Source organism: Convolutriloba macropyga, unplaced genomic scaffold (assembly GCF_964194025.1).
Source record: "Convolutriloba macropyga unplaced genomic scaffold, txConMacr16.3 SCAFFOLD_4553, whole genome shotgun sequence".
Classification (NCBI taxonomy): domain Eukaryota; kingdom Metazoa; phylum Xenacoelomorpha; order Acoela; family Convolutidae; genus Convolutriloba; species Convolutriloba macropyga.
In genome coordinates, this window is record NW_027450325.1 from 8,677 (window position 1) to 20,988 (window position 12,312).

The 12,312-nt window shown below is 32.4% G+C and overlaps 1 protein-coding gene across 1 annotated transcript; it reads right to left on the minus strand.

Moving 5' to 3' along the window:
- Positions 1 to 251: 251 nt before the first annotated feature.
- LOC142355792 (uncharacterized) lies at positions 252 to 7,846 on the minus strand (the record flags this gene model as incomplete). Its single annotated transcript, XM_075407850.1, has 3 exons — positions 252 to 623; positions 2,107 to 2,535; positions 7,595 to 7,846. Coding segments are annotated over 3 exons (1,053 nt in total), but the record flags the coding sequence as incomplete, so codon positions are not given.
- Positions 7,847 to 12,312: the final 4,466 nt, after the last annotated feature.

Sequence of the window (12,312 nt, forward strand, 5' to 3'; positions counted from 1 at the left end):
GATTAAGACTTGACCTTCAGTACGTGTAGCCCTTCCCATTGGGTGGTCACTATAAGGAAGGACCCGGGAAAGTTAGTCGAGAAAGAGAGTATAAGAGTTTATTTTGGAACAGCCGTTTGTTAAAATCTCAATGAACGACTGGGTCTTCTCAAGGTCTTACAAGGGGTTTTATCGGGGAAAATCGGAAAAATTTAGCATATAGAAAAAGTGCCTCCACCCCCAGGACCTATGCATTTTATGATGTCTTCCTTCTATTTCGATTCAGTTTGTCGATTTGCAGTGGCATTTTTGTTTCCAGTGCTTGTAATCTGACTGTTGACGTCACCACCCTTATTGAACAAATTCAGGAAATCTGCTCTGAATTTTTTGCCGAATATGAGATAGATGAAAAAGTTGGCCGAGTTCATGAGTGCCAAGCTACACGACAGAAATCGATCACGCACTCTCACCATCGCTTCGTCACGCAGTGTTTTCACATCCACACTGAAATTGATCCGGACGATGGCTGAGTTGAAGAGAGCCAGACATCCAAATAAGAAACAGACTACCAGCATTTGACGAGTGATTTCTGCGTCTCTGCGGCTTTGCTGAGGCGGGCGTGTTTTACTCGATTGCTCTTGGGCCTGGTACCGGCAATTGCTTGCAATGTAAATATCACGGAAATTGTTTTGAAGTATCATCAGAAACAGAAAAATGAATTTGCTTTACTCATACATACGAGTCTGAAGCTAAACTTTGTCGAAAGTTACCGAATCCAAAAGAAGAGAGTTTTTGGATATTTGAAACTGGAGTGAGATACCAAATCCATATATTAGGTAACTTTTATAGCTTGCTTTAATTTTTAATTGTCGTGTGTTAGCCAAATGTTTTTAGAGTTACGGCAAAATCCGCTATAGCACACCGCATTGGCAATTAAAAATGATGTGAAGAAAAAAAAACGCACATTTACAAGCTTTTTCTCCGAATTGTGAAGACAGAACCTGAGCCCATAGTTTGAAAGACGAGAATTTTGTCTAAAACGAACAAGGCCACAAATAAAGACATAGAAAATCTTAAAAATACTTGGTATATAGGCCTTAAAAAATCACAATCAGGAGGAATCATTTTTATAGCTGCTAGGCTGTACAATGAACGTAGCTATATTGCGTTACTCCCATATTTTTTGCTCAAATATGAAATTTGGTGAAATTAGAGGAGCCGGTAAAAGACAAAGAAGCACGTGAAAAGAACTGCTTGGGCAAATTTAACGGTAAAATTTCAAAAATAAATATAAATAAAGTTCGATTCTTTTTCATGCATTGTTACGAGAGAGAGGGAGAAATGTGTAGAATTTTTGTCTTTTTAAACTCTTATTAGACATCAATTAGAATTTGGTGAGGACCATCGTTTTTGAGTACCAATGGTTTTTAATATATAAATACTTTTTAAATCAATTTGCTGCTTCAGAAGTTCTGCAGCAGTTTTTCTCTTCAAAATCTGGTCTTGGCAGCTTTTGATTTTGTTTGGAATAATTTTTGCTCAAGAAAACGGATTGAATCAAACTAGAGTTGTGAACATTTTTCATATTCCTCTGAAATTGACTGCATAATTCTTCAGCCCTAATCAGAATAGTTTGTTACGCAAATATGAAACAATACAATTATTTTAGAAACAAGAAAATTAATTGTGATACCACTCTAATTATACCTTGTACAGCCAATACAAGAGAGAAGGCAAGCAACAGCAGTGCAAAATAAACCTGAAAATGATGTTTCAAAAAATGAGTTTCAAATTTGCACAAACAAAACTATTCTGTAAATGGCAGCAGAATCATGCAGAGAATTTCAGAGGACTTTGATTTTGGTTTAATCTGATTTCTGAGCAAATTTTGTCCAATAAAAATCAAAATTCTCAAAAAATCTCGAGCATAAAATCATCATAGTCAATCATTGAGATTTTCAAATTGATTTATATAGTTTTAAGTTAAATCAATGAAATCAGCGTATTAAGAGTTTCATTATTGTACCACAAATTTGGAAATAAATCAATTAACTATTTCGTGAGTTTGGAAATTGAAAAAAAAATTAACACCGGAAAAGCAATTCCCTGTTGATTATCCCTGCTGACACGATTCTTGGCATTCTGTCTCAGCTTCAAAACCGTAATACCTGTGACCAGAAAAGATCCAATGATTGGTACTACACCTCCAAACGTAAAGGTTATATACGGTCGGACATCATAAAGAAAAAACGGCGTCACAATCTCGAAGTTGATAGGTTTGCAAACCCCAGTTTCAGGGTCCAATCGATAGACAAATGGTGCATAGAAAGCATACGCTACCATCGCCAAGTAGACAAGCAATGTAGCCACAATGCAAACATTTGGTTTCCCGTATTCCCGGTATTTGAATGGGAAAACAACGGCTAAGCATTTGTCCAGACCGAACAGAACAGTTAGATAGTAGCTGGCCACAGTTGATGCAAAGTTGAAAAACTTTCCAGCTGCGCAGATTATGTTGTGGACGTCTGTGAGCACAAAGCCCAACAACGGCAGGAGCTAAATAAGATAAAACACGAAGGATCAGTTGTGTATGTACCCAGCAGGTCAATTATTTCCTAAATAGACTAGAAAAAAGTGACGGGTATTTTGCTTCTCTGAATTCTCAAGTGAAAGCCTTTCGAGCTGAACTGGTCGCCTGTTCTTCCGTTTTTCGCCAAACATACTTATAATTAATTGAGGAATGATGCAAGGAAAACAGGCTCAACTTCTTGCTTGGTGATCAAGTGCTAACGAATCAGTTTTGCGCCTTTCAAAGTTTTTTTTACGACAGGAAGAGGAATAATGGTGATCTATTTTTGTAGTCGGTGACTTCTTTTTTAGAGGACATGTTTCAGAGGCAAATTATTGCTACATCTTCAATTTTTAAGTTTTTCGCAATTAATTTTTTGTTCACTATTTCATCTGGAGATGTTCTACAGGTATTCATGGCTGTATATACAGAAATGAATGATACTCAGTTGTAATTTTTTCAGGTTTTTTTGTGATTTCCTTTTTCTGTTGCTCAGTTTGTATGTGAAAGCATTCAGGTGGGTTAACAATTGAGCAGATTGTTTTCTCAATGTTTTTTTTCAAATTATTAATTGACAGACACCGCGAAAACATTTCGTAGGAATGCTTGTTTAAAAGTTTTGTTGGTTTTTCTTCATTTCCTTTCCCCTATTTTCTCAATGTGCGTTTTTGGTCTGTTGTCTTTCTGTCAGTTTTTAGTCAAATTTTTAGTGAAAACTATTTGGTTTGAACAATCTTTTGCAAAAGTTGTTTTGGAGTCGCAATATGTGATGAAACTTTATCAGATATTTTACCAGTTTTTGTTATAAGATTTAGCTTTGTTCATGATGTCTTTACTCGTCTGGTTTTAAATTGAATAATATCACTATGTACGAGACTGATTTTGTTTAGCTGTTGGCTCGCACGAAAGTGGATATCAGCTTCCAGTTTCTTCCTTTGTCTTCTATCTCTTTTTTTTTCAATTTGAACATCAGCACTTTTTAAAGACTGGTATTATCAGCGGATTGTCAGCAGAATAAAAGGGTACAAATGTGCAAAGTGAAACTTACTTCAGAGCTAAGACAATTTTTGTGGTATTTTTAATATTTAGGGCAGCCAAATTTTTACAGTTTTGACGTAAAATAATTGAACCGATGAGTTAATTGAAAAACAACAATTAATCATTAACAGTCTGCTCTGACTCCACTAATTTTGTGTTCCCTTGAAACCCAAGTTGCTTTTAAAAAAGCCACCACTTAATGTCATCTAAAATCTAAGTAATGTTTAGAATAATTGCTAACAATAAAAATGTGAAAACGTAAACAATTTTCAATTTCTTCTCAACAATTGGTTCTCAAAAATTCATTTAGAAACATTCAAGGCCCTCTTATTTTTTTATCACGGATTTTATAATTCAGCTGTTTGGTTCATTTGTTCAGTAAAGTGATCCAACTTTTCATTGCACATAGCAAAAAAAAGGAAAAGACTAGCGTGCAGTAACTTATTTGTTCATATAATTTTTTGAGCAATATATTGAGAAAATTCTCTACAGCTTTTTGAATATATTAATCCAAAAATGGAATCCCAAATGGATCCCATAGGAAATACGGTTGAAAAACCGAGTTCATTAATCAGATGAATAAAAATTACTGCGAAGTACTCGTTGTTATTATGTGCAGATTCGTGTAACCTGCTGGAAACTGGAAACTATGACAATTTGTATTTTAAGTTGGTTTTCAGGTAACCAAAACAATGAAACAATCTTTTATAAAAAAAAAACGCACTTCAAAGATTTTTATAGTCGCAAAAATATAACTAGTCAAAACTGCTTTTAGTGAAACAGAGCTTGGTATACACAGTTCGAATTTCTCAGTTCAACCTGCAACGTTTATCTGCTTTTGCAACTTTTGATTCAACCAAACCTGATTTTATCCAAACAAAAGTGATTTATGCAAAGGGCTAATCAATGACACCTTCTTATTTCCAATCGTGAAAAAATGAAGTCGGTAAAATTAATACACATCAACTGTTAAGTTAAAGTATTAAAATTTTCTTAATCAAAACTCTCATGAAGATTGAGTAGAATAACGAAAATTCTCCCGCAATTTCGTCTGGAGGTTTTGTTTTGCTCAGAAGTTCCACGGTAATTTTAATTAAATTTAGTTTCAACTACCTCTTGTTTTGCATGATTTGGTTTTATTTTTTCACCAACCCCGGCAAGAATAAATTTCTGCAGCTGAACCCGGTTTTGAGATGCAAAAGTTTTGTTTTTGAAAACAATTCAAACTATATCAAGTAAACTGATAAAATATAATTAGGTTTACTAAAAACCGCTTGCGAGTTTCAATATTCCATGCAGATTGCTAATGAAATTGTTCAAGAAAAAAAATTGACTTCTTCGAAGTACTCGTTGTAAATTAATGCGAAGTACTCGTTTTTATTATGTGCAGATTCGTGTAACCTGCTGTAAACTGGAAACTATGACAATTTGAATTTTAAGTTGGTTTTCAGGTAACCAAAACATTGAAACAATCTGTTACAAAAAAAATCACTTCAAAGATTTTTATAGTCGCTTTTACACAAAAATATAACTAGTCAAAACTGCTTTTAGTGAAACAGAGCTTGGTATACAAACTTCGAATTTCTCAGTTCAACCTGCAACGTTTATTTGCTTTTGCAACTTTTGATTCAACCAAACCTCATTTTATCCAAACAAATGTGATTTATGCAAAGGGTTACTCCATAACAACTTCTTATTTCCAATCGTGAAAAGATGAAGTCTGTAAAATTAATACACTTCAACTGTTAAGTTAAAGTATTAAAAATTTTTTAATCAAAACTCTCATGAAGATTGAGTAGAATAACGAAAAGTCTCGCCCAACCTCGTCTGGAGGTTTTGTTTTGCGCAGAAGTTCCACGGTAATTTTATTTAAATTTGGTTTCAACTACCTCTTGTTTTGCATGATTTGGTTTTATTTTTGCACCAACCCCGGCAAGAAAAAAAATTCTGCAGCTGAACCCGGTTTTGAGATGCAAAATTTTTGTTTTTGAAAACAATTCAAACTATATCAAGTCAACTGATAAAATATAATTAGGTTTACTAAAAACCGCTTGCGAGTTTCAATATTCCATGCAGATTGCTAATGAAATTGTTCAAGAAAAAAAATTGACTTCTTCGAAGTACTCGTTGTAAATTAATGCGAAGTACTCGTTTTTATTATGTGCAGATTCGTGTAACCTGCTGTAAACTGGAAACTATGACAATTTGAATTTTAAGTTGGTTTTCAGGTAACCAAAACATTGAAACAATCTGTTACAAAAAAAATCACTTCAAAGATTTTTATAGTCGCTTTTACACAAAAATATAACTAGTCAAAACTGCTTTTAGTGAAACAGAGCTTGGTATACACAGTTCGAATTTCTCAGTTCAACCTGCAACGTTTATTTTCTTTTGCAATTTTTGATTCAACCAAACCTGATTTTATCCAAACAAAAGTGATTTATGCAAAGGGCTAATCGATAACAACTTCTTATTTCCAATCGTGAAAAGATGAAGTCTGTAAAATTAATACACATCAGTTGTTAAGTTAAAGAAAAAATTTTTAACCAAAACTCTCATGAAGATTGAGTAGAATAACGAAAATTCTCCCACAATCGCGTCTGGAGGTTTTGTTTTGCTCAGAAGGTCCACGGTAATTTTATTTAAATTTAGTTTCAACTACCTCTTTTTTGCATGATTTGGTTTTATTTTTGCATCAACCCGGCAAAAATAAATTTCTGCAGCTGAACCCGGTTTTGAGATGCAAAATTTTTGTTTTTGAAAACAATTCAAACTATATCAAGTCAACTGATAAATAATAATTGGGTTTACTAAAAAACCGCCTGCGAGTTTCAATATTCCATGCAGATTGCTAATGAAATTGTTCAATGAAAAAAATTGACTAAGTTTATGTTGGCTTTCTTTTTTTTTAAAAAAAAAAAAGGTTATTGATTGAATAGAAATTACTCCAATTGAGATGGCGATTTTTTGACTGCCCACTGGAAGTAAATACTTCTTCATTTCTTTTCTTAAAAACTGTGATAGTGCGAAGTGCATTTGCTTTTCACTCATTTTAAAATTCAATACTTCTTGTTAAGTTATCTTTCTTTTCAAAAATCAGTAATTGTCTAAGAAAACCGGCAATGCTGTGATTGTTAAGTGTCAAAAATTCCTGATTTATTTTGAAGGACAATACATTGTCGTTAGTACGACAAACATTCTCAAAATTTATTTAAAAAATAAACTTGATTACAACACAAAGTAATCAACCCTACTTGAATACAACACAAAGCGATTACAATATATTGCACAGTTTTTTTTGTAGTGGAAGTTTTCAAAAATAGTTTTCTAGACCAAAACAATCTCCATTCGTATTGAATTCATTAAACGGTTACCTGGTATCAGTTTTCTTTGAAACAAATGAGTATCCTTTTTCGGCTGCTCTAGGAAAAAAACATAAAATAAAAATCGAAAAGTTCAAACTGAACCTACGAATATCTCGGCCTAACTTTTTCATGCGATGTCGTATAAAAAGAATGCAAAAAACTTTAAACAACTTGATAGTACTTTGGTAAATTCGCAATTAAATTTACAAATTTGGTGACAAATATTTAAACAAAATTAAAAAGGGTCTTTCAATGATAACTACGTCATTTCGTAAAACTGATAACCAAACTGTTATTTTTTGTAGCAAATGGCCTCAACTGTCAATTAAGGGTTTGTACAACTTGACAATGATCTGTGGCGTGTCGATTTTCAGTATTAGCTCCTGTGTCGAACTGTCACTGCTAAAAATTTCTAACAAAATACAGAATTATGGCGAGTTTAGTAACGTTTTTTATGAATTACGTAATGAAAAAAATAACCATTTTTAACCGCTATTCTTAGAAAAACTAACTGAATTTGTCAAAAAACTGATTCAAATGAGCGCTGAAAATGCAAAATTTTAGTAATGCATGATATGATTTTTTTTGATTTATTTTGCGTCGATAGCTCAGGGTTTTTGAAAGCTTGATATAATTTCTTTACCTCATCAATTATTCCATCCCAGAACAAACTCAAAAAGTCAGTGAGAGCCAAACTGTACATGAAAGCGGCCCCAGATGACATGAGCTTCCATTGGGATATTATCAAGAGGACAAATATGTTACCAATACAGCCAATCACAGACAACACTGTGTTCCAAATGTCCATTCCCATAACGAATAGGGCAATACTCGGGTAAACCTCTTCCCATGTAATTTCATTCACATTGGAGTCCTCATTGTAATCGTTGCTGGACTGAAACATGAACCCTGTGATCAGCCTTTGTTGGCTTTATTTTTCCGACCCCACTTAGTAGGGAGAGAAACTCTGCTCAATTGTTTTTTTTTCAGTCAATTTTGGGTGATCAATGTACACTAGCGTACCAAAAAGCTACCTACACCTGAAGATTTTTTAAAAAGCATTACAAACATCAAATAATACAACATTTTGAGTTCCAATTTGTTCTCTAATAACGCGTTATTACACCTTTAGATTTTTTAACGTCTAGCAGACGGGTTGTATAGTTTTCATACAAGTTTCTAATGGCATCTGGGTCAATTTCGTTCTAAATTTCTGACACTTTTTCTTCTAAATTTTCCCAAAAAACTGTCTGTTTTCGTAATCGGTGCTTCAAAACGGCCCATAATTTTTTGATTGGATTTAGATCTGGACTATATGCCGCTCATTCCAGCACCTTCCACTCCTTCTCTTGGAAAAAAATTGCCGATAATATTTGATTAATGCAAACGAGCATTATCTTGTTGAAAAATAATATCCTGAATTCTTCGTATTTTTCAAAACTTCTAAATAACCGGCGGTATTTAGCTTGTTTGGATACTTAACAAGCATTTTTCGTCCGTTTGATTGTATTGCACCCCAAAACACAAGAGATCGTTTGTCCGAACTCATACTTTTTATGTTTTTTTTAGAAATCTCGTTACATTTCTTCGAAAAACTCGGACAATTCCGTCACTGGATATGCGCATCCTTGTTTCATCAGTACAAACAACAATTACTAGTAAGAGAAAGGCTGTTAGAACATATTGATCCACATTTTTTGAACGAAAACATTAGCTATTTCCCTTCAAACTGACTTTTCTTGAAGCATTTCTTGGAAAAAAGACTCCGTATTTTTTGAGAACTCGTCTAACTGTAGCTCTGGAAATTGTTCCGTATAGCAAAATAAAGCAGTATGAGTTCCTCCGATACACTCCAGAGAGTTTTGGGATCTTTTAAACTTGTTAACAAACTTTTTTGGATTTTTTTGGCAATTTTGGTGGTCTTCCGCTCAATTTTTTTGGCCTCGAAAAATTTAATTTTCAGATAACGTTTGTATGCATGATGTGCACTAGATCTTGACTTCAAGTTGAGTTGTTTTCCTCTGTTCGTCCATGAAAATCCAAGCTCTAAAAATAGAAATTATTCTGTAACGTGGCGTTGAGAGGAACTTCTATTTTAATCGCGCCGTAGCAATAAATGGAGTAAAAACACGAGTCGTACTAAAGCGTTACTTTTTCAAACTGTTTTTGAGTTGATGAGAAAAACTGTTGCTCAGACTTTAGAGAAAGAGATTTTTTCTTGCCTAGCAGTAATTTCTATTCTGCTTTTGCTCTTTTGTCTCGTTATTTGAACGCCTTTCTGCAAAGTTTGACAACTGTGTCCGATTGGTATATATATATATATATATATATATATATATATATATATATATATATAAGAGCTGAGAAAATAAGAGTGATGTTTCGCTTAAAACGTCTAAATTTCACATTTTTTTCACGCCTTAGCTCAATTCATGCTTATGAAGCACGAATAAAGCTTTAAAAACAGAAATTATGCTGTACGTAGCTGTTTGGTACCAGAGTGTATTTGTCGTAGAAAATTGTGAGTTGTATCACTCAAGTGTAGAACATTTAGTTGTGTCATTTCGAGGCGTTATCGAATTTCTGAATTCTTAAAGCACATTGCTTAATTTTCATTTTTGTTGTTTTTTTCTTGTCTGATCAAATTTTGTTTTATTCTGTTGAAACAGATTTGAAAAAGGTCAATGACCATAAGGTTTCAAATCGATTTAATGCAATTTTATTACCTTTAAGCGTCATTTTCAATCTTTTTTAGAATTACTAATTTTAAGGTGGTGTCAAGAGGCACTTCGATTTTAATCGCGCCGTAGCAATAAAAGGAGCAAAAGCACGAGTGGTTTTAAAGGTGTTTTTGTAGACTGTTTTTGAGTTGATGAAAGATTTTGTTGCTCAGATTTTAGTGCTAGAGATTTTTTTTTCTAGCAGCAATTTCTCTTCTTCTTTTGCGATTTTTGTCTCGTTATTTGCAAACTCATTCTACAAATTTTGACAACTGTGTCTGAAGTATATATATATATATATATATATATATATATATATAATTTAGAAAGAAAGAACGAAAGAAAGAAAGAAAGAAAGAAAAAAAAGATAGAAAGAAGGAAAGACAGAAAGAAAGCTAGAAAGAAAGATAGAAAGAAGGAAGGAGAGAAAGAAAGAAAAAAAGAAAAAAAAAGAAAGAAAGAAAGAAGGAAAGAAAAAAAGAAAGATAGAAAGAAGGACGGAAAAAAAGAAAGAAAGAAAGAAAAAAGAAAGAAAAAAGAAAGTAAGACAGAAGGAAAGACAGAAAAAATAAAGAAAGAAGGATTTTAATCGCGCCGTAGCAATAAATAAGGCAGAAACACGAGTAGTTTAAAGGTGTTTTTTTTCAAACTGTTTTTGAGTTGATGCGAGATTTTGTTGCTCAGATTTTAGTGCTAGAGATTTTTTCTATCCTAGCAGTGTTTTCTCTTCTTCTTTTGCGATTTTTGTCTCGTTATTTGCAAGCTCATTCTACAAATTTTGACAACTGTGTCTGAAGTGTATATATATATATATATATATATATATATATATATATATATATATATTTATATATATATATATATATATATATAATTATAAAGAAAGAACGAAAGAAAGAAAGAAAGAAAGAAAGAAAGAAAGAAAAAAAGATAGAAAGAAAGGACAGAAAAAAAGATAGAAAGAAAGATAGAAAGAAGGAAAGAGAGAAAGAAAGAAAGAAAGAATGAAAAAAAGAAAGTAAGAAAGAAGGAAAGACAAAAAAAATAAAGAAAGAAGGAAAGAACGAACGAAAGAAAGAAAGAAAGAAATAAAAAATGAAAGAAAGAAAGAAAGAAAGATAGAAAGAAGGAAGGAAGGAAAGAAAGAAAGAAAGAAAGAAAGAAAGAAAGAAAGAATATATGAGAGTGAAAGAGAGAAAGAATGAGAAAATAAGAGTGATGTTTCGCTTAAAACGTCTAAATTTCAACTTTTTTCGCGCCTTAGCTCAATTCATGCTAATGAAGCACGAATAGAGCTTTAAAAACGGAAATTATGCTGTATTTAGCTGTTTGGTACCAGAGTGTATTTATCGTAAAAAATTGTGAGTTGTATCACTCAAGTGTAGAACATTTAGTTGTGTCATTTCGAGGCCTCATCGAAATTTTGAATTCTTAAAGCACATTGCTTAATTTTCATTTTTGTTGTTTTTTCTTGTCTGATCAAATTTTGTTTTATTCTATTGAAACAGATTTGAAAAAGCTCAATGACCATAATGTTCCAAATCGATTTAATGCAATTTTATTACCTTTAAGCGTCATTTTCAATCTTTTTATAATTACTAATTTTAAGGTGGTGTCAAGAGGAACTTCGATTTTAATCGCGCCGTAGCAATAAATGGAGCAAAAGCACGAGTGGTTTTAAAGGTGTTTTTGTAGACTGTTTTTGAGTTGATGAAAGATTTTGTTGCTCAGATTTTAGGGCTAGAGATTTTTTTTTCCTAGCAGCAATTTTTCTTCTTCTTTTGCGAATTTTGTCTCGTTATTTGCAAGCTCATTCTACAAATTTTGACAACTGTGTCTGAAGTATATATATATATATATATATATATATATATATATAATTTAGAAAGAAAGAACGAAAGAAAGAAAGAAAGGAAGAAAAAAAAGATAGAAAGAAGGAAGGACAGAAAGAAATCTAGAAAGAAAGATAGAAAGAAGGAAGGAGAGAAAGAAAGAAAGAAAGAAAGAAAGAAAGAAAGAAAGAAGGAAAGAAAAAAAGAAAGATAGAAAGAAGGAAGGAAAAAAAGAAAGAAAGAAAGAAAAAAGAAAGAAAAAAGAAAGTAAGACAGAAGGAAAGACAGAAAAAATAAAGAAAGAAGGATTTTAATCCTGCCGTAGCAATAAATAGAGCAGAAACACGAGTGGTTTACAGGTGTTTTTTTTTTCAAAATGCTTTTGAGTTGATGCGAAATTTTGTTGCTCAGATTTTAGTGCTAGAGATTTTTTCTATCCTAGCAGTGATTTCTCTTCTTCTTTTGCGATTTTTGTCTCGTTATTTGCAAGCTCATTCTACAAATTTTGACAACTGTGTCTGAAGTATATATATATATATATATATATATATATATATATATATAATTTAGAAAGAAAGAACGAAAGAAAGAAAGAAAGAAAAACAGATAGAAAGAAGGAAGGACAGAAAAAAGATAGGAAGAAAGATAGAAAGAAGGAAGGAGAGAAATAAATAAAGAAAGAATGAAAAAAAGAAAGTAAGAAAGAAGGAAAGACAGAAAAAATAAAGAAAGAAGGAAAGAACGAACGAAAGAAAGAAAGAGAGAGAGAGAAAGAAAGAAAGAAAGAAAGAAGGAAAGAAGGAAAGAAA